The sequence below is a fragment of the Mastigoproctus giganteus genome, chromosome 13 (assembly GCF_048544385.1).
Source record: "Mastigoproctus giganteus isolate SK-2022 chromosome 13, ASM4854438v1, whole genome shotgun sequence".
Lineage (NCBI taxonomy): Eukaryota > Metazoa > Arthropoda > Arachnida > Uropygi > Thelyphonidae > Mastigoproctus > Mastigoproctus giganteus.
Window position 1 is genome coordinate 41,051,879 of NC_143587.1, and position 23,919 is coordinate 41,075,797.

Below are 23,919 nucleotides of genomic sequence, written 5' to 3' on the forward strand. Positions count from 1 at the left end.
ACCGTTTCAGGGCTATTTGGCCCTTCTTCGGTGGGTGGGTAGGTAGGTATCTTATTCGAAGTAGTACAATATCATGGCAACTCATTGTGAAGGTACTCACAATATGAGATATAACTTAAAACGATGCCGTTTTGCTAATATTCTGTTCATTCAGATTTGGCTATGTATTATTGATGCTTTCGCACTATACTTATACACTTTTCAATAGCTTGAGGCTTACACCCTAAACGCTTTACAGTCTAAATACAGCATACACCATCAGGCATCTCTCATATTGTGGAGTTATACTTCATAACTGTTTTGCCATTATTGCATCAATCGGGTACCTTCCCGCACCCACCCAACCACTGAAGAAGGGCCAAATAGCCCTGAAACGTTGCCTATTCAAGGGGTTTATGAGTTTTTGAGTGGTGTGAGTTGAAGGAGTTACTGTCCCTTTCATTCTTCTACACCGTTTCTTTTCCTCTTCCACTCCTACTATTACTTTCCCTCTTACCTTTTTGCTTTTCTAAGTCTAATAGGGACAAGTGGATAGTCGAGTTATTATCCCACACATACACAAAATAGCCCTGAAACGGTGCCGTCTGGGTGGTGGTGGTATCCATCTCAGAATAAGTAACATTAGTCTTCTCCTCAGGTGAAGCGTTACTTATTCGAAGTAGTGCAATATCGTGGCAACTCATTGTGAAGGTATGAGATATAACTTAAAACGATGCCGCTTTGCTAATATTCTGTTCATTCAGATTTGGCTATGTATTATTAATGCTTTTGTACTATACTTATACATAGTCTAGACTTTTTCCATAGTTTGAGGCTTATGCCCTAAACGCTTTATAGTTTATATGTCAGACATACAATTTGTTTATTCAAAGAAGCTTATAGTAGTTAAGAGTTTCTGAAAAGAACTGCAACACTGAATGTTGATACCTTTTATTCTATAATTAAGCTTTGTTACACTGCAGTACAAGATGAGTAAATGGAAAAGTAGATAACTTTCATTTGTTTGCTATTTAAATGAAAATAACTCACTGCAGCATAGCTAAGAATATCACCCTTCACAAAAGAGTCCAGTATATCTTTTAGTCATTTTTAACCCAAAACCACTAATTACAAAAACGAGTCAGGAAACAAGTGCTCCTACCACACAAAATTTCTATCAACAACTATGGGCCACACAGCAATTACCTCTTCCCCCAACCTCACAATCAACTATATAAACACATGCAAACAGACAGTGTATGTCTTTCAAATGACTGAAAATGAAACTTAGGGCACAAACTTTACTGTAAGATCCCCAGGTGTGTTAGCAGTTCGAAGGCCACTGTGTGATATGAAAACAGCAGGCATAACACACCAAAAGCTGATATGCTATGAATGAAGATAATAATAAAATTTATTATCTTTGTTTCATGAAAATAAAATTATCTTTTGCTTTTGGTGGTGAAAACTCGAGATAAATACAATGGAGGAGAAAATGAAGCTAAACACAAAAAAGGCACGTAGGGTGGATGAGATCTAGCAATTTATATCAAAGGAGGCAACAAAAGATGTAAGCAAACTCTTAGCAATGATTATGAGAGTATCCCAGGATTCCCAGGAAGACCCTATGAATTGGAGATGCTCCACTTCAAAAAAGGAGATCAAAGTGAGACATGAGTAATTACAGACCTGTTAGCTTGATTTCTGTTCTAGGGAAAATAATGCAGTCATTTGATTAAAGAAACAATTCAGGACCATCTAGAGAGAAATGCAATTATGCTACAATCATGCTGGATTTCTTAAGGGGGCAACCTTGTCTGACCAAGCTGACTGAATACTACGATACAGTAACAAAGGAAAGGATACAAAAAATATTTTTGGCATTATATACTACTTCTTATTTCAGAAAAGCTTTTGATACTGTTGCACATAAAAGACAGCTGTACAAATTGGAACAGTGTGGCATTAAGGGGAATCTGTTGCTATGGATAAAAAGATGGCTGAGTGGGAAAATCAATGGGCACTGCTCTTCTTGGATTAATAACATTAATCCAAGATGGTAACGGAGTCTACCAGGGTTCAGTGCTGTTTTCTATACTTATTAATGATACTTATGAAGGCAAATCACGCTTAATATCTAAATAATGGAGTCATTGCAGATAATATGAAGGTCTTGTTGCAGTAGCATACCAGGGTACTGCAACAAGATTTAGACAAATTAGGCAATTGGAGTTTAATATTGACAAATGCAAAGTTACTTTGTGAGGGGAGCAGTAATTCCAGATTAACATACCAGCTGTGTGTTACAACACAGCACTCAGGGCAGTGTTGAATAAAAAAGATGTGAAGGTCTCTGAACACTGCAAACAGGCTGCCAGACCAGTGATATACAAGTACAGCAGACTCTCGATTTTCCGGGATAGATGGTAAAATCCTGGATAATCGATTTCCCGGTTAATCCAAAAATACAGAAGTCCCCAACATACGTAAGAGATATGTTCCAGGACTTCTTACTTCGTCAAGTTTTACGTAACTCAGGAATGACTAGTAATATATTGCTACTATATTATTATTGACAAATCTAAATTCAGCGCAATACTTGTTAATGTTTGACCATTTTCATACATTCTTATTAGTTTAATTTTCTGATCCAAATCGATCGCTTTCCTTTTCTTGGTAGATTTACTAGTACCACTGTCACTATCCTCTTAGTCGGCACTATGATAACAGTCAAAATTAAATTTTCTGAAAAGCTTCACAGGGTTAGGGCGAAAATTCACTATTATCACCCTGCACGAGCTCACATTTTACCAAAACACATTTCTGAATGTCAACAAAAAACAATAAAAACAATTTGCACTTTCCGTTTTATTGGTCTTTTCTGTTAATACAATCTATTATAAAAATAAAAAAGGTAAACCATTATCAACCCACTGCAGGATGAAAGCCTCCTCAACAATTCATGCTGAGAGAAATGGACCATAATCTGCCCCGCTGGTCCAGTGCGGGTTGGCAGATCGACCATATTTAGAAGTCAGGGGATTGAACCCCAGTCTACTCAAAGAGCGTGCTACTGCACTCCTGCTCCTGACCACTTGGCTATGGATAACAGGTAGTAAACTTAATCTTATTGCATTTGCGATAATATTGATAGCTGGAATTCTGTTAGTTTTTACGTTATTATGGGGAAGTGTCTGCCCCTTCACTGAAATCTTCAGTCATATAAAAAAACAAACCATAAATAATTGTAAGACTCTCTTCTTTCCTATATTTTTTGCTTGTTACTCTGATCTTATTTGTGCAATTTGTGTGTGCCGTGATTGTCGTTATTCATTGCTTTTTTTTTTTTTTTTTTTGTTATTGTTTTAAATTTTACAATCCTTAAAATAAATAAAATAAAATGTGAAAACAAATTTGTAACTTATGTAAGTCCCCGACATAAGTAGGGGACTTACTGTATTTAAAAATGTTCAGCAACCTACGTAAAAAATATGGTGATAGAAAAAAATCTTACCACGTACTACTTGTAGTCCAATACGATCCTTCTCTTTATTTTTTACGATGTTGCGTATGGTTTGGTCACCAACATTATAATGGTTCATTAGAGATTTAACAGATTTAAAACCATTTTCAAACTTTTGGATAATTTCAAGTCTTTGTTTAACTGAAAGCGCAACTCTTTCGAGTTTACCCGTCAGATTTGCGATTTCTAAACAAAAAAAAAATAGTTCGACATCCCTGACATAAATAACAAAACAAAATTTGTCTTTTTGCGGTGGGACAGAATGCAACAATTGTCGTGATGCACTAAAACAACCTAAACATTTGGTCTCTCCTTTTTTTTTTTTTTTTTGAGCGGCGGCTGAGAAGACAGCGGGGGATGGCAAGATAATAGGCACATTAACCTCCCAGACAACTTATAACGCTGCTTCTCGTCGCTTATTTACGACTTTCAAAATATTTGTTTATACCTATTCTAGTTATTATTTGAATTTTATGATTTCTGTTTGACTTTTTTTTTTTTTTTTTTTAAATTTGGAGTCTTGAAGTGTTGCGGTTAATCCGATTCCGGTAAATCGAGAGTCTTCTGTATTTTTTCAGCAGGGGATAAGGAGGTGATTATCCGATTGTAGAAGGCAATGATTAAGCAACGTCTTGAAACCACATTTTAGGAAGGACGTGGATCTATTCAAATATGTGTAGAGAGCAGAAGCAAGATTGGTAAGCGGAACAAAAGGGACTCTTACCAGGAAAGGCTTCATCTGTGCAAACTGTGTCTGGGAATAGGCACCTGGAAGGAGACATGGTTGAGGTGTTTAAGGCCTTGAATGGATTGAGTAAGCTCAATGCTGATGGAGTCCTTCCTCTTGCTCAGACTACACACACACACACATGAGAGGGCATAAATTCTAATTCAGGAAGAATGATCACAAGTCAGATATGCGGGAAATCTGCCTTCGGTCAGAGTGTGATTGGTTACTGGAACAAAGTCCCATCTGGTGTTGCAGAGGTGGGTAGCTTGAAGAAACTCAAGGAAGAACTAGATAAACTATTATACTGGATAGGCAGGTGAAATAGAAAGTGTTGGCTTTTTTTTAATGGCTCATGCTGTAGAAGCTTACTTTTCTGCATTATCAACAATTACTACTACTACTAATAATAGGTCTCCCAACAAACACCTATAAGTAACTCCATAAAGTCGCAATCCTGAACACCTGTACGATAGTCAGAGAGTTCCTCAACCAACAGTAATGCCAGACATAACAACAACCACCCTGTGTACTTAGTAGCAATACCATCTCTCTTTCTGGGTAATCCAATTTTTTTTTTTTTTTTTTTTTAGCTGGTGCAGCATAAGCCTCAGGCTTCCTGGCACCATATGGCAAATAATAATAATAATAAGTGGCGTCATCTGGTGTTGCTCTTATAACTAACACCCACAACTGGATGCAAAACCCAAAGATAGAATGGGTCCACCACCACCACAGCTGGATAAAGATGAGAATTAGAAATTTCAAGTGTGGTGCAGGATAAAGTCACTCGAGTTCAGACCTTAGGCAGAGGGGTCGGTTCAAAAATTGGAGGCAGTCTACTGCGAACAACAGTGGAGTGAGTAGCGCTGTCTACCATATGGCTACCACAACAGAAGGGCAAGACCACTCAACCCAACCATCTGGAAGTGTTTCTGTATAACTGCAGTAGTCACCTCCTAGGAAGGAAGAAGAAGGCCACACATGAAGTGGAGCAACAAAATGAAAATGTTCATTGCAATCATACTATGGCGAAGCTAGAGACAGACATGACAACATACATGACAAAACTACACACCATGTGGTTGAAATGGTTCCCAACCATTTTGTGTGTATCAGGACAGCAAATAGCAATCACAGGCAGACCATCAATAAGAACCTGATAGATCCTGCAATCTTGAAAAAAAATCGAGCAAATTTTAGCAACCAAGTACAAACAAAAACAAATGCAGATATAACAGAATCAGTACTGGAGGAAGAACAGCAAGTACAAGAACTACGACCAGGAGCAGCAGACAAGTTTGTGATATTCCAGAATGGAAGAAGAGTGGATGAAAGCCCTAGCAGAATTCAAGGGAATGGGACCCCACAAAAACCCACACCATACCGAAGCAGAGACCCAACAGAATCCTGTGGCAAGTCACAGGACTCTGTTGGGTCAAGCCACATCAATACAAGAATAATACCAGATTATCTCAATAGCAACGAAAAAACACTAGACACCACTTGCACATCCATTTACTGTGCTGCTGTAGCAGCCACCAAGATGAACAAATGAGAAACCAGAGAACAACAAAACACAAAGACAGAGAACCACTGGCCTGTGAAAGGTTACAGCAGAAAAGAGAAGATATAAAAGTTAAGATATGCCAACTGACCCAGGACCAATGGGGTAACAGAAGAAAAAAGCTGATCAGAGAAGTGAAAGCCATCCTCATGAATGACAACATCCACAGCAAACATGAGACCTATAATCAGGGGATTGAAGAAGACCTTGACACCGTGAAGCAGAACCTCCTGACCTCAGCAAGGGACTTTGCCATTACCCGGAGAATGCCCAGAGGAAAACAGGAAAATCAGACCAGAGAAGGGCATTGGGCTCACAACCAGAAGGTACTCCAGGATTTATGGGGAAACCTGTGGAGCTGTGAAGTTGGTTGTAATGGCTGTGTACCCCGCCGGATAAATCTATAGAGGAAGAAAACCATGAACATATAAGAAACGACAAAATGGGAGGTTCAGTACACATTTCATCAGGAAGTGCCACAAATGGCAAACCCCAGGAATATATAACATCCACAACTACTGGTACAAGAAGTTCAGCTGCACACAGGCACACACATATCAGAGCAGTTCACCCAGATAAGGCACTCTGAGAAAATCCCAGCATCTCTTACTCGAGGAATCACCTACACGAAGGCTAATGACAAACACTACAAACATGGTAAAGTACAGACCAATCACTTGTCCCCCAAAAATGTACAAGACCCTGATCAGTTGCATAACCAAGAAGATATTTGAAGACCAGAACATCATGGCTGGGCAGCAGGAATGTAAGCAGATGAGCAAAGGATGCAAAGAGCAAAAATTAACCATTGATAATATAAAAGTGAAGATATAAAAGTGAAGATAGGCCAACTGACCCAGGACCAATGGGGTAACAGAAGAAAAAAGCTGATCAGAAAAGTGAAGGCATCCTCAGGAGGAAGAAGTACACATTTCATCAGGAAGTGCCACAACTGGCAAACCCCAGGAATATATATCATCCACAACTTGGTACAAGAAGTTCAGCTGCGCACACACACAGGCACACATAGGAGTAAACCCACAAGAAGCATCACAACCTGTACACGTTCTACATCAACTAGTGCAGCCTTCGATCTGTGCCCCACAGCTGGCTGATAGCGACATTGAAGATCTCCAAAGTCAAAAGTATTTTCTAAAGAGAGGGCACTGACTCTCTTTAGAAAATACAGCTGCGAGTTACTATACGAGAAAATACAACTGCGAGTTAATTTAAAATATCATGCCCCTAACTAGAGCAGCAAAGCAACGGGCACAAAGTGGCAGGAGTGCTGTGACTCAGAGGAGAACTGAGGGGGGCGATTCTCCAACGCATCACAGCCTAAAAAAATGTGCAACTTGTGAAATGTTTGCCGAACTATCTGGAACGGAACATGATATTGCCATGGGGGATGTTTTGTGTGTGCGCGATGTAAGGAGTGTAAGGAATTCGGGCGACAACTCAGCGTTGTTATGGGCCTATATGAGAGTTTGAAGGACAGGGTGGATGCCATCAAAAGATCTAAATTGAGGGGCCCATCAGGCTCTCAGCTGCCCACATCAACGCCAGAGCTTGCACTTGGTCATCACGCAACACAGCGGCAACCCCCAAGGCAGATTGTGCTGGTCCCAAAGGAACTAGTAGTTGTTGGTGACTCTATTGTCAGGGAAAAGGGGAAACATCCTTTGTAAAAAGGATAGGTGGAACAGGACCAGGGTATGTCTGCCAGGGGCAAAGGTTGATGATGTTGTAGAGCAGATATCATCTTTTAAGGGCACAAAAGGTAATATAGTTGTACACGTTGGCACTAATGATATCAAGAGTAGGAGACCGGCAGAATTACTTAACAAGTACAGGTCACTGATGAAAAAAAGCCGTGAAATAGGGTTGAATTTGAAAGTGTCTGCAATTCTGCCCAGACACAATAGGAGGGAGTATATGATGAGAGCCTTGTCGATCAATTCGGCCCTGGAAAGATTGTGCAAGGCTCAAGGAATAGAATTTTTTTCAGCCTGGACTGTACTTGTTAACAGGAGAGACTGCTTCTACAGGGATGGGATACACTTAAATAGAAAGGGTGCAAGAATATTTGCTGATGCTATCGAGGCAGTGTTAGACGGGTCGGAAAACTGATAGCTTGGGGGGATACAAAGAATAATAGTTTAACAGCAGCCGTAGGCAGAGGTGAAGGTGATTCTTGCACAACTTCTATTAGAATAAGTAGCGACCTGGAGCGTGGGGTGTTGGGGGTTTCAGGGACGGATGGCAGTCATGCTGAAATAGGTGGGTATATGGGATGTGTTAGGGTAACTAAGACTAGGAGTAGGAGCATGTATGCTTGCATGTATACCAATGCTAGAAGTATAGTAAATAAATTGGATGAATTTGAAGTGTTGGTCAAGACATCAAAGGCGGATATTGTTGGGATATCAGAGACGTGGTGTCACACAGATATAAGGAATGCCGAACTGGAATTTGGGGAGTACAATGTGTACAGAAAGGATAGACAGGATAGAAAGGGAGGAGGTGTTATGCTGTTAATAAAGAAAAACATAAAATCAAAAGAAGTGCATCCAGTTGATATAGATGAACAGTGCACTGTTGAGTCAGTTTGGTGTGACATAAGCATTGGGAGATCAAAATTAGAGTAGGAGTGTGTTATAGGCCTAATGACTTGAATGAGTACAATGAACAATTGTACAGAGAAATAGAGTGGGCTAGTAAATCGGAATGTCTTATAATGGGGGATTTTAACTTCCCAGATATTGACTGGAACTTGTGGGTTGGGCACTCACACATTAGTCAGACTTTTGTGGATTTATTGGGTGATTGTTTTCTGCAGCAGCATGTTCGAGAGGCAACCAGAGAAAGTAATACTCTTGATCTGGTTATCAGCAGTGATCATTCGTGTATTAAGAATCTGCAGATAAAAGAACCACTAGGTGGCAGTGATCACAGTGTACTGACGTGGGATTTACTTAAAGATTTAATTACCATCAGGGGTAAAGGAAAGGGTTTTTGCTTCCGTAAAGGCGAGTACAGTGGTCTCCGACAGTTTTTAAATTCTGTACAGTGGGATCAACTGACGATGTTACCAACAGTAAATTCTAAGTGGGAAGCATTCAAGGAATTAATCATGGAAGCTACCAAAAGTTTCATACCTATTAAGAAATATTGTTCAAGGTTTAGGCCTAAATGGTTGTCAAATGAACTAATGAGACTCGTAACAGAGAAGAAAAATGCATGGGATGCATATAAATTATCAAGCGACTCAGAAGCCTATGGCAGATATAAGCTAGTCTGTAATCAGGTCACAAAGGAGGTTAGGCAGGCGAATGCAGATTACGAGAAATCCTTGGCAAAAGATGCTAAGAAAAACAGCAAGGATTTCTTTACTTGTATAAACTCTAAAAGGAAGGGGCTGAATCTGATCGGTCCGCTTGACATCGATGGTTCGACTGTTGTTGATGATCCTGCTCAGATAGCAAACAAACTGAATGAGTATTTTGCATCTACATTCACACATGAGGAGTTATTAAGGTTTGAAAATGGCAGAAGGTTATCAAATTGTAGCAGGATACTTAATGATTTTGTAATAACTGAAAGCAAAGTGGAGGAGAAATTGTTGAAGTTAAATGTAAGAAAAGCATCTGGGTTGGATGGGATCTATCCAGTTATATTAAAGGAGGCGGCAAAGGAAGTAAGCAAACCCTTAGCCATAATTATGAGAGCATCATTGGACTCAGGGGAGGTTCCCACGGACTGGAGATGTGCAAATGTATCCCCAATTCACAAATGGGGGATCGAAGGGTGACATGAGTAATTACAGTTCAGTTAGTTTAACTTCTGTTCCGGGTAAAATAATGGAGTCGCTGGTTAAAGATGCATTACAGGATCATCTAGACAAGACTGCAGCAATAATTCAGTCACAGCATGGGTTTGTTAAGGGAAAGTCTTGTCTGAGAAATTTGATAGGTTAATATGATGTGGTTACAAAGGAACTGGATGCAAAAAATAATTTTGATATCATATATTTGGATTTCAGGAAAGCTTTTGACACTGTTGCGCATGGAAGACTATTGTACAAATTGGAGCAGAATGGTATTAAGGGTAAGTTGCTACAATGGATAAAAGGATGGTTAAGTGCGAGAAGACAGAGGGTGGTAATCAATGGGTGCTGCTCTTCTTGGACTAATGTTATTAGTGGAGTCCCACAGGGTTCGGTGTTAGGTCCACTGTTGTTTTGTATATTTATCAATGATATTGATGAAGGTATATCAGGCTTAATGTCGAAGTTTGCAGATGATACAAAGGTTGGCAGGGTTGTTAATGACAGTAATGGCAGTGTGCTACTGCAACAGGATCTAGATAATTTGAGCAGATGGGCTAAGAAGTGGCAACTGAAGTTTAACCTTGACAAATGCAAAGTACTGCATATGGGTAGAAGTAACCCCAGAGAAACGTACCAACTGTGTGGTACTACACTTAAGGTGGTAGAAAATGAAAAAGACCTGGGAGTAATTGTGCAGGCAGATATGAAGTTTTCTGAGCAATGCAGACAGGCTGCCAGGGCAGGTCATGGGGTTTTGTCAATGATATATAAGAATTTTGCTCGCAGGGAAAAGGAGGTGATTATCCCTCTGTATAAGGCAATGGTCAGGCCACACCTTGAGTACTGCGTACAGGTCTGGAGGCCTCATTTTAGGAAGGATGTAGATTTACTTGAGCGTGTACAGAGAAGGGCAACAAGATTGGTGAGGGGAATGAAGAGAGAGGCTTAAGTTCTGCAAATTGCAGTGGCTGGAGACTAGGCACCTGCGCGGTGATCTGATTGAGGTATATAAGGCCTTGAATGGGTTCAGCACGCTGAATTCTGATGGGATCCTTCCACTTGTTCAGATTACGAACCTAAGGGGGCATAAATTCAAATTAAGAAAAGACAGATGTAGAATAGATGTGCGGAAATTTGCCTTTAGCCAGTGGGTGGTTAATTGCTGGAACAAACTTCCATCTGTCGTTGTGGAAGTTGATAGGTTGAATAAAGTTAAGGAGGAACTGGACAGGCATTTGGAGGGAACGGTGTGATTTTTTTTTTTTTTTTTTTTTGGCTGATGCTGCATAAGCTCATACATTTGCTTTCTTGCATCACATGCCACTACTACTACTACTACTACTACTACTCTGACACTGACAACACTTCCCAGAAGTAACCAGGGCAAAATGGAGGACCACCATCAGGGTCAACAACACTATGACCAGACCAATACTCATCAGAAGCGGAATCTTCCATGGAGATGCCCTGAGCCCACTATGGTTCTGTCCGGTACTCAACCCACTGTCCACCATGCTCAATAACAGCACATACCCGAAACAAAGGAAGGAAGAACCTATACATACTCTCTCTCACCTGATGTATCTCACCTCTCTCTCTATGCTGCAACAGAGAATAAACTCCAACAACTGCTCTGGATCACTGAAGAATTCAGTACTGACATAGGGATGCAATTTGGCCAAGACAAATGAAAGACCCATGGATTATATCAAGGATACATCTAGTCGGACAAAACTATCAGCTGAAGACCGGTGAAGAGAGTGAAGCCATGACAGAGGGAGAGACATACAAATATCTGAGAATGGTGCAGGCCCATCAGTTAGAACGCAAGGAGATCAAGGCCTGCCTGACTGAGACGCCTACACAAGGAGATCAAGGCCTGCATGACTGAGAAGACTGCACAAGGAGATTAACCCCTGTCTGACTGAGAAGCCTGCTAAAGTCAAAGCCGAATGTTGAGAATATGGTAACAGCCACAAACACTTACACAGTCCCAGTACACATGTACTCCTTCGTGATCACAGAATGGACCAACACCGAGCTGGAGGAGGCTATAAGATCAACCGGGATAATGATGATCAATAGCTACCAATACTACCCAAAGTCAGCCATTGAGAGACTAACCATAGCCTGTAAAGAAGGATGGGGGGGGGGGGAATTAACTGATTTCAATGAACAAAAGAAGGCAATTAAGAATCTGCGGGATTACTTCCATAAAACATAACACCATTCTACCAAGCCATAAGGAAGATAGATAAACAGCAGATTAAAACTCAACAATGAGATCACACTTACAGAGACAGAAGAAACGAAGACAGAAAGATGGGCAAAGAAGACATTCCATGGCAGACACTATCAAGACTACATAGATTAGATGGCTTGAAATGAAAGCTCTTCAAAGGGAAGAAAGCTCTTCCCTGAAACCAAAAGATTCATGTTAACCATCCAAGATAATCAGGTAATTAAAACCTGGACCTACAGGAAATATAAAGAGAAGCTGCCATTAGCACAGGAAGATATCGCCAAGAACCTTAACGTAACAAATGACACATCATTACAAGTACGAGGCTCAGGCCATACTAGAGACCATGTCATAATAATGGGCAAGACACAACCCTGATCAACAAGAAGGAAATGGCTACCTATCTGATTGACATAGTGCTGTCCAACACAAGCAACCTCCAGAAAACATGGAGGAAAGGATAGGGAAGTACTCAGACCTAAGACACAAGTCAAATATATGGGGCATATGGAACAAGTAATGATCACCCTGATCAAGCATCAACATGGTGCCAAAGAGCTTCCCCATAAGAACCCAGGAGCGATTGGATTTCAAGAACACTTACATGGAACTTATTTGAATGTAATAGTTCTAGCATAAGATTCAGTATAATGAATTAATTTCAAAGTACATCTATGCATGAAATGTACTGATTTACAATGAAAGAAAAAAACATGTGAAAAGTATGAATGGTACTGTGAAGCCTATATTATAAATATGGCTATAGGATGATTCATTAAAATACTGAAATTTTACAAAAGTTGGCAGAAGAATTAAGTAACACATCTTCTACTATGTTTTCCCTATTTCTGAGTGATAACTCTTTTTTTTTATTTTTTGAACACTGTAGTATTTAATGATATGATGTACCTATACAATTTCACAAAATAAATAAAAAAAAAGATGTGTAATTATAATCCTGGGAATTGGTAGTTTCTAGAACTTTATTCTGTAGAGCAGTGGTTCCCAAACTACTGAGATCTACGGACCCTTTCAAAAATAAAAAAAAGTTTACGGACCGCTTCAAAAATCAAAAAGAGTTTGCAGGCCTCTATATATATAACATATGCACATATATATAACATATGCACATATATATATATATATATATATATAATTATGAATAATAAAATTAAGTAGAGAAAATGGATTTGAATTTGAATAGCAATAAAATGAATTATCGATAATATGAATTATGGATCAGGGACACTGCAAGAGCAAAGGTACCCTACAACCATAATGTATATATAAAATTAATTTTATACCTACTACATTCTACACATAACATTAAAAATAATTTTATATATATATATATATAGGGTCAACTGCCATTTTGCGGACTCCCTGAAACTGGTTGACAGATCATTCAGGGTCCGCGGATCCCAGTTTGAGAAATGCTGCTGTAGAGAATAAAAAAAGAGTTAATCAAAGAACACGCCTGAAAAATGAAAAAGGTCTTGTATTTTCATAATTTTAAACCATTAGCTCTAGAAACATTCCTATACGCAATTCACATAATCAGCAAAAAAAAAGTATCAGATTTATAATGAAACTGAAATTAGTGCAAGCTGAATCCACTTATTTTCAACTGCACTAAAACAATTTTCTTATTAATAAAGGAAAGAAAATTAAACATTAAAAAGAAAAAATTAAGAAGTTAATATGTGAACAGCACAATAAGTTGCATTTCACACTACTGTGTTTTTGAGTGTGTAGCATTTCTTATAAAATATGATTTCAACAAGTCACATAAAACAAAATATTTTTACTTCTGTCATGCACACACACACACACACACACACACACACACACACACACACACACACACACACACACACACACACACACCATCATCATCATCATCATTTTATTTACTTATTACTGATGTTAAAATTGATATTTAAGTAAAATAAAGTGGATACTACTACATCTATACATTTAGAAAGGTGCAGCAGAATTTATTTAAACAAATAAAAATTCTTTTGAAATAATTTTCAATGATATTCATTAAAATGAAATTTTGGTATATTGAAATAATTCATGCAACCCCAAAAAGTTTGTTCTAATGGGATTTGACTGTAATTCACTGAGAAACATTTAAATAATTACCCTTGAAGTGGATGAACCACAATTGCTCTTGGCTTATCCATATTTCCTGAGATTACAACATAACGATTACTCCCATTCAGATGAGCAACTTCAATTACATCATAAGATGGATCAATCCAATACATATTTCCTTTTAAAAAAAGATATAATTATGAAGATTAATTCATTCATAAAAAGATATAATTACAAAGATAAATAAAATATTAATAAGTTGTTAATTAATGAAAATTAATTAACTTATGTTCATGGAAAATATCTGTTGTATGGTATTAAAAATTTTTACAACCACAAATATATTATTACAACAATTATATCATAACTATTATATACTATTACAACAATTATATCATAACTATTATATACTATTACAACAATTATATCATAACTATTATATACTATTACAACAATTATATCATAAGTATTATATAATACTATTACAACAATTATATCATAACTATAATATACTATTACAACCATAAATATCATACTAATGAAATTGATAAATTCTTCAAACAAAAATAAATTACTAAAATTAGTATGTAAACAAAAATTGCACTCATTAATAAAAGTTATGGAAAACAAAAATAAAATCAGATAGAATCTTTGAAATACCAAACTCCTATAGTAGCAATAAATATTGCATACAAAGGAAAATTATGTTGCACTGCAAATTAATGTGATCTGTCATTTATATCCAAGACATGATATCCAAGTACATGAAATGTGGCATTTTTAGCCAATTCTTCAATTTGAATTTTCGATTATGGTATTCAAACTGTTTAGTTATAGCGACTAAAGTCACTAAGTAAGTCAATTATAACAATTAAACAGTCATAATGATTATCAAGTAGGTGATATATGGAAGTGAGCAGAAAAGTATTAGTCAGGCCAAATGATGCAAGTAAACAAACTTAGGCATCAGCCAAAGAAAATCTGAGTCAAGTAAGTAATCCCTTTTACTACATAAAGATAAATAAAAAAGATAAAATATACTTATAGACAAAAAGGTTATTTTTAATTTAATGTATCATTTTTATAAATATGCCCAACATAACTTGATAGATTACAGCCAGCACTTAAATTCTTTATGAAATTCAAGTAAAATTTGAATTTTAGTTGACAGGTCAACTATTTCTTTTTGGTTGCTTAGTATTATTAGTAACAAAATTAGTGGCAACTATCTTTTTTTTATTATTATTTAAATTTATGACTCCATATGTGTATGTCATCCAAGAAAGAGTTAGAATGCTATCACATTTAATTTATACAATTCATTTAGGGCCTTAAACATTTAAATCAAATCTCCTTGTAGGCATCTAGTTTCTAGAGGCTGCAATGTGGAACTGAAATCATTCTTGTTAAGAGAACCCATTTATTCACTTCACTAATCTTGCTGCTCTTCTCCACACACATTCCAAAAGATCCACATCCTTCCTAAAATTAGGCTTACAGACCTATACAGAGTACTCATAATGTGGCCTTACTATTGCCTTATACAGCAGAATAATTACTTCCTATCCTTTCTGCCAAAATTCATATATATTATCGACAAAACCCATGAGCTGTCTTAGCAGCTTATCTGCACTAATTACAGAACTTCATGTTGGACTATACGATCATCTAGAGATTGTACAATTACCTAGATATAACTGTAGTCTTTTTCATTTTCCAATACTTTAAGTGTAGTGCCACCCAGTTAGTATTTTATATTAATCTTGGATTACTGCTCAAATACAGTTTGATTTTGATTTTATTGGCGAAAAAACGACTACGGTTATACTGCGCCAAGAAAAGATTAAAATATCAACAACGATAAATTCAGGTAACCTTTAAAAAGGTTACCTCGCCAAATTGTTATTTATATATACATATATATATATATATATATATATATGTGGCAGTATAAGTTTAAAAGTAAATTATACAGTTTATATGTGTGTGTATATATATTACTAGCTTGTAAAAACTTAAAAACTGCTGACACGTGGTCGTTGTCTGATAAAATCTAATGGAGTGTATAAGGCTCAGTCAGATGAGTAAAAGCGGTAAAATGTATATTGCGAACATGGGTAAAATTAACGCAATCTATTAAAATATGCTTTATTGATAAAATGGTGTCTCAAGACTCGCACATAGGAGGGTCATCTGCCCTCAGCAGAAACGAAATGTGTCAAATAACTGTGTCCTGTGCGGAGTCGAGCAAGAACAACTTCCTCACTCCGATTCCTGCGCAGACTGAACTGCCATGTTTCTATTACAGGCTTTATCTGGTATAATTTATTTGTTCTCTCTCTATGCCATAGTTCTTGCCATTGGGAATATATCTTGTTGCATATTATTTGCCTGTAGTCTGTATAGGGGACTGACAGGCAACGATTATTAGTGGATGTTGCTGATTTGGCTGCAGTGTCAGCCAAATCATTTCCCTTTATCCCAATGTGGCTAGGGATCCAGCAGAAGCAGATATCAAACTTGTATTCATGAAGAGAATGTATCTTCTGCTGAACATGACAGAGAACTGGATGACAGTTGTGTCTCAAAGATAATAAAGCCTGTAATACACTCAAAGAATCAGAATATAGTATTGACCTTTGGCATTGACAAGTTCAAATGTGATCCAAGGCTAACTCTGCTATAGAGTTAGCCTTGGATGCAGCTCTGCAGTGTATATGCTGGATTCAGGAAGAATCTGCTGAGATATTATAGTGTCCGGAAAGACAACAGCAGATCCTACACATGATTCAGACTTCGAGCCGTCTGTGTAAACCGGCAGGAAGTCAGAGTGCTCAGCTCGGTGTGCAGAATACAGCTGCTGGTAGACAGATGATGGAGTCTCAGGCTTTACCGATTTCTTAAGGGAAAAGTCGCACGATGGGGTATGAGCATGCCAGGGTGGAAGAATTTCTTTTGTTGTTTGTGCAACCTTGTCTACCATGATGTTAAACTCTCTGAGTAGCTCTTGGACACGAATACCAAAAGGTCTGTTGGCAGTCTGATGGATATTGTACAGGTTTTCCCAACATGGCTCAAAAACGGATGTCCACGTAGGATGGTCTGGCAGGGATTTCAACTTTAAAGCATAGTTTAAAGACAACTGCTTACGTCGAAGGGATAATGGTGATTCGTTTGCTTTGACGTATAAGCTCTGGACAGGAGATGTTCGAAATGCTCCAGTAGCAATACGGATAGCCTGAGGGTTGACAGGGTCCAGCCATCGAAGGACACTGTCTCTGGCTGAGGAGTATACCTGGGCCCCGTAGTCTAATTTGGATCGTACAAGTGCACGATAAATACATAGTAGGGTGCACCTGTCTGCTCCCCAACGCATAGATGAGAGAGAGCGAAGAATATTTAGTCCCCTCGTGCACTTTGTACGAAGTTGACGAATATGTTCTAAAAAGGTCAAAATGCTATTCCACTACTGGAATAGCAGTTTGTCCGAGCTTTAATTCACATTCAGGATGAAGATTACGCTTATGACAAAAGTGTATGCAAACGGTCTTCTCCAGCAAGAACCTGAAGCCATTTGCAAGTGCCCAGGAATTAAGGCGATTGATGGCTTGTTGCAGTTGTCTTTCAATAACCCTCATGTTGCATGACTGACAAAATATGCTAAAGTCACCAACATAGAGGGAGCTGTTTACAGTTGGAGAAAGTTGTCGATCATTTTCATATGTTGGGCATTCTATCAGTATAAGTTTAACTGTTTGGATAGTATTGCATGCTTGGCATCTTGGGGGGTTCTTCCGCATGTAATAGATAACCATTTGTGAAATGCATATGTCCTATCTGCAATCTGGTCAGAACAACTTCTTCTTTCCTTGATTTCCTTATGCTCGTTATTTCGTATAATTTATTCCATGTTTGTTTGTTTTGCAAGAGTTCTTGCCATAGGGTTAGACAGCGATTTTTTATGACTCGCTTGTAGTCATTATGTGGAACTGCGAAATATTGTTCTTGAAGGTCAGTGGTTGATTTTGCAATTCTGTCCGCTTCTTCATTTCCTTTTATCCCTTTGTGTCCTGGTATTCAGCAGAAAAGTATCTCTTGTTTTTTCTTTGTGAAGTCTGTTAGTATCTGTTTAATTTGCCAGAGTACTGGATGGGTTATATTGATTGTGTTTTGTATGGCTTGGATTACACTTAATGAATCAGTGTATATATTACTGTTCTCAAGTGGTAGGTGGTTCTGAAATGCTCCAGGGCTATCTGAACTGCTACTAATTCTGCAGTGTAGACAATGCATTCTTTTGGGAGTTGGCATGACAGTGTAACATCTGGAAATACTGCTGATGCTCCTGCATGGTTCTCTGATTTTGATCTGTCTGTATATATATTTGCATGTGATTGGGATATTGCATTCTATGTACTGCATGCAGTTGTTGAAAACTGATGTAAAGTATTTTTATTCTAGTTTTGTGTGAAGAGTTCATAAGCTGTGGGATGGTTTATCCATGGTGGAATTATATATTCTTCTAGATTTGCAGCATTATCTATTTTGAGATCACGTGTTATCAGTAGCTCATGTAGTCTGATGCTTAGAGGCTGATTTGCTCTTTTGCGGTTCCTATATATGTTTTCCCATTTTGGTGAGAATAAAGTTGTCCAAGTCAGATGTTCTCTTATGGGTCTTATCCTTAAGCATACAGTAGTGTCAACTGTTGTCTCCTAAGGAACAGTGGTAATTCGATAGCCTCTGTATAGAGACTGTAAGTAGGGGACGTGCAGAAAGCTCCTGGTGCTATTCATATAACACTATGGTGAATCAGATCTAACCATTTGAGGGCGCTCTTTTTGCCGACGCATAAACCGGTACTCCATAATCTATTTTTGACCTTAGTAGTGCTTTCTAAAGGCTGAGCAGGGTATAATGGTCTGCTCCCCGAGAGCCTATTGTTGAGACTTTAAATAGAACATTAAGTTGTTTCATACATTTTTATTCGTAATTGTTTTATATGTTCTACAAAGGTCAACTTCTTGTCTAGAATGAATCCAAGAAATTTTACACTTCATTTAACTGGTATTATGTTACCTTGCAATGTTAATTCAGGTACAGAATGTAAATTTAGTTTTCCACAGAAATGTATGCAGACTGTTTTTTGTTTTGATATTCTAAACCGTTTTTCAGGGCCCAATGACTGATGTTGTCAACTGCGCATTGTAGTCGTCTTTCTATTATTCCCATGTTCTGTGCTTGATATGAAACACTGAAGTCATCTACATATAGTGCATACACCGATCAGCCAAAATATTATGACCACCTACCTAATATGATGTTGGTCCTCCGAGTGCAGCCAAAACAGCTCATGTTCCGCGAACCAGTCTCGAACAATCCGGGTGGTGTGGCATGGTGCATTATCCTGCTGAAAGATGGCACCACCAGAGGGGAAGACTGTTGTCACAAAAGGGTGTACCTGGTAAGCAATGATGTTTAGGTAGGTGGTAGACATCAGAGTGCCCGGCACATGGATGACTGGGCCCATGGTATCCCAGCAGAACATCACCCAAAGCATGACACCACCACCGGCTTGTTTTCATCCCACCGTGCATCCAGGTGCCATCACTTCCCCAGGTAAACAATGCACATGTACTCGGTCATCTGCATGGTGCAACAGGAAATGTGATTCAATGCTCACGTCCCATTGTAGGCGCTGTCGGCAGTGAACCGTGGTTAGCGTGGGCACTCGGAGCAGCCTGCGGTTACGCAGCCCCATTTTCAGAGGGTTCGATGTACTGTGTGTTGTGACACATTACTCTCGTTACCAGCATTCCAATTAATGGTGAGTTGTGCCACAGTCATCCTTCTGTTGACACGTACCATCCGGGAGAGCTTTCGCTCACCTCAAGCATCAATGAGCCGTGGTCATCCAACACCTCGCCGGCAGTTTGTGGGTTTCCTCTCCTCGGACCACTTTCGGTAGGTACTAACCACAGTTGACCGTGGTTGGTCACCCCACTAGCTGTGCCATTTCAGATATCTCTGACGCAGTCTTCTGGCCATTACAATTTGGCCTTTGTCAAACTCACTTAAGTCCGCTGCTTTTCCCATCTGAAGAACAAGGGTAACACTGATTAACGGAGCTCAGTATCAGGTGTTTTTTATACCATGTCCTTATCCATGCACATGTCGTAGTTCACTTGTGGTTGCTTCAATTTGCATAACGACTTGCTGGTCGTGATGTTTTGGCTCATCGGTGTATGACACTGGGTGGTACTTGTTTTGTGATGCTATTTATTTTTATGGAGAATAGTATGGCACTCAGGACAGACCCTTGGGGAACTCCTTTTTCTTGTTTATATTATTTTGACATGGTGTTTTGTACTCTAACTTGAAATGTTCTATTTTTCATAAAATTTTGGATGAATAGTGGTAAATGTCCACTGAGTCCTGCATTGTGGATGTCTTGCAATATAACGTGTTTCCGTGCTGTGTCATAGGCCTTTTCTATATCAAAAAATACAGCAACCATATGCTTTGAGGTTATAAATGCATCTCTTATATCTGCTTCTATTCGTACAAGGTGATCTAATGAGTTTAGACATAATCCATTGATTATGTCTAAACCCACACTGCATACTGGTGAACCAGTTAGCTGGCTCAAAATGCCAGACGAACCTTTTGATAATTATCTTCTCTAGCACTTTGCTTAAGCAGCTAGTAAGGGCTATCGGTCATACAAATTTGTAGTTTTTTGGGTTCCTCTGATCTTTATTGGGTTTTTGGAAAGCTAATACTATTGCATGATGCCACGTTTCAGGATATTGGTTTTCTACAAAAATGCGGTTGTACAGTTGAAGGAGGTTTCCTACCTCTTTCTGCTTTAGGTGTTTAAGCATATCATAGTGTATATATTGTCTGGTCCAACTGCACTTGGTTTTGTTTGTGATACTGCTTCACATAATTCATGTAATGTAATTGGTTGGTTATAGGGTTCAATCTTTTTGGTATTAAAATTAATTCTGTTTTTTTTTTTTTTTTTTTTTTTTTTCAGTTTTCTCCTTATAGGTCAAAAACTGTAGTGTAGGATTGTTTTGACGATACTTTAGCAAGAGTTTCTCCTAATATATTAGCTATTTCTGATGGTTCGGCAATACTTTCTCCATTCCAGTGTAATACAAGTGATGGCTGGTTTTTATATTTCCCATTCATTTTTCCTATTTTATTCCATATTATTTGTGTGTTTGTTGTTCTATTTATTGAGGAAGTAAACTGTATCCAGGAAGTTTTTCTGGCTTGTTTTTGTGTATATCTAGCTAGTGCTCATGCTTGTTTATATTTTATCAGATTATCCATTGTAAGATATCTCCAGAACTTATTCCAAGCTTTGTTTTCATGCAATCTTCGGGATTGAATGAAAACCACCAGGATTTTGGGTGCAATGGAAAACGAGTTGAAGTTGTGGGTATTGTTTGTTCGTCTGCTTGTATTAAGGTATCTGTGACGTGCTTCAGAGCTTCATCGACCAATGTTTCTTGGATGATTTGTGAATTAAATATTGCCAGTTCTCTAAACATTTCACAGTTGCCTTTTTCTATTTTCCAGCAGGGTGGTCTGTTCGGATGGCCAGGATTGTTTGTTTGTTATTTGGAGCATTAGCAACTAAGGCGATATTGCTCTGGAGATATGCGGTGGCCATTCCTTGACCTTTCCGCATCCTCCGTATTTGGTAGTCACGGGCTCGAACCCCAGTCTAATCAAGAAGCGTGTGCTACACATTGCTGCTCCTGCCCACCTGGCTACAGAGGCGCCGCGGATGGCCAGGAGGGTTTCTGGTCAGTATGGTGGTTATTGAGTAGTGGTCACTGCTGTATGGGTTTGCTATTATTTGCCACTTTAATTCCAGTAGAAGGGAAGGTGTGCATATACACTGGTGTGCAAAACTTGAAAGGACCAACACTATTTCTAAAAGTAACAAAGCGATTGATATGGCAGTCAAGGTGCTCTCGTCTGGAGAGGCGTTATCTTGGATGGAGGTACACAACTCCAGATACTGGAAGGCCGTACTATAACCAGTGCACGCTACTGTACTGAGGTAATCCTTCCTCGCGTGCATCTGTTCTGAAGTGACATTGGCCCCGAGTTCATGTTTATGGATGATAACGCCACACCCCCATCGCACTGCAGCTGTTAATATACTTTTGGAAAGTGAGGACATCGTTCGTGTGGATTGGCCTGCCCATTCCCACTGATCTAAATCCCATCAAACACTTATAGGATGCTCTGAGGAGAAGCCTAGTGGCATGTCCACACCCACCAGAAAATGTTCACCAGCTACTGACAGAGTAATGGATGATGTTACCACAAGAACTTATCAACAACATTGTTCTAGTATGGACAGGTGACGCAAAGCCTGCATCGACATTAGGGGTGGCCATATCTCCTACTGAGGACCACCTCTTCCCCCCCTTTTTTTTTTTTTTTTTTTTTTTATGTGAACCCCAAACACGAGAGGTACTAGAACCTATAGTACTTGGTACTGTGCTTGGGTTGGAGGTTGAGAAGACAAAAGAAGATATTTGTCGACATTGGACTTCAACTTCTGTAGATTGTAATTTTCAGGAAACACGTATGAAAGAAGGTAGTTCCAGGAAACGGCAGTTGAATGAATAAATGAGGAAGATGAAAAGTTGGTTCTGTGGGTTTGAAGTTGCACAGTAAATGGATGTTGGCTGGTGACGGCACGTGTTCGAACTATTTTGAAAGAGAGAGAAGGAATTATAGAAGCCAATTCAGAAGAACAGTGCCCATGGAAGTATCTGTAGAAGAGGCATGCAGCAGAAACAGTACGTCTATGAGAAAGCGAGTGGAGAGACTCTGTTAGAGAAGAATCACTAATTAACCTAACTGCCCTCTTCTGAATGGAATCAAGAAGCCTGAGAGAGGTTTTGGGGGCACCACCCCAGATGTGGGAACAATATTCCATGGCAGGGTGGATTTGCGATTTATACAGAGTGAGCAGCTGTTTGGAAGAAAAGTAACGCCAAGAGTGAAAGAGAAAAACCAAGTTTTTTAGATGCACAGGAAGCAATATTTGTAATGTGCTTGTGCCAAGTGAGATTAGAAGTCAGGATAATCCCCAAAAGAGATATTTCATTTTGCCTAGAAATCGAAGTGTCACTAAAGATAAGCATAGGAGCAGAAGAATCCTTTTTACGAGATATAAGAAAAGACTGAGTTTTAAAAGGGTTGAAATCAACTAAGTTGTCTTTGCCCCACTGGAGAATTACCTGAAGATTGGCATTTAAGGAATTGGTAGCAGATTTTTGAGAAGTTGAAGCTGATTGAGCAGAGCAAGGTTTCTCAAAATGGAAAGTGGAATGCAATGTGCTATCATCGGCAAAATTAAGGATAGGATTTCCAGTCAATGGAAGAAGGTCATTAATATACAAGAGGAAAAGAGTGGGGGAAAGAACTGAACCTTGGGGGACACCGGCATTAGTGGAGAAGTTAGAAGACAGAGAGCCATCTACCATCACCCTCAGTAAGCGATCAGAGAGAAAACTGCATAACCAATGCATAACCAATTACTAAAAACAGTTGGAAAACCATAAGATGGAAGCTTGTTTAGAAGACCTTTATGCTAAACACGATCAAATGTCTTTGAGATGTCAAGAGCAACTACTTGTGTTTCACCGAACCTTTCCATTAAATTAGTCCATAAATGGGTAACATAAGACAGAATATCACCAGTGGATCGACACTGATGGAATCCATACTGGCAGTCCTTGATCAGACAGAAGGTTTCTAGGTAGTTTTTAAGAGTTGGCGGTTAATTGATTTCTCCATTACTTTAGAAAGAGTAGAAGTAATTGCAATGGGACGACAGTTGGATGGGAGGATTTGTCACCCTTTTTAGGAACTGGCTGGATATGAGCAAATTCCCAAGCAGAAGGAAAAACACCTG

At 38.8% G+C, this 23,919-nt stretch overlaps 1 protein-coding gene across 1 annotated transcript in view; it reads right to left on the reverse strand.

Annotated features, from left to right (window-relative positions):
• LOC150075985 (prolow-density lipoprotein receptor-related protein 1-like) overlaps positions 1-23,919 on the reverse strand; it is a 1,358,636-nt gene that overhangs the window by 818,416 nt on the left and 516,301 nt on the right. The window contains 1 exon segment of the mRNA XM_090387555.1: positions 14,016-14,145. Within this exon segment, the coding sequence (XP_090243681.1) occupies positions 14,016-14,145 (130 nt within the window).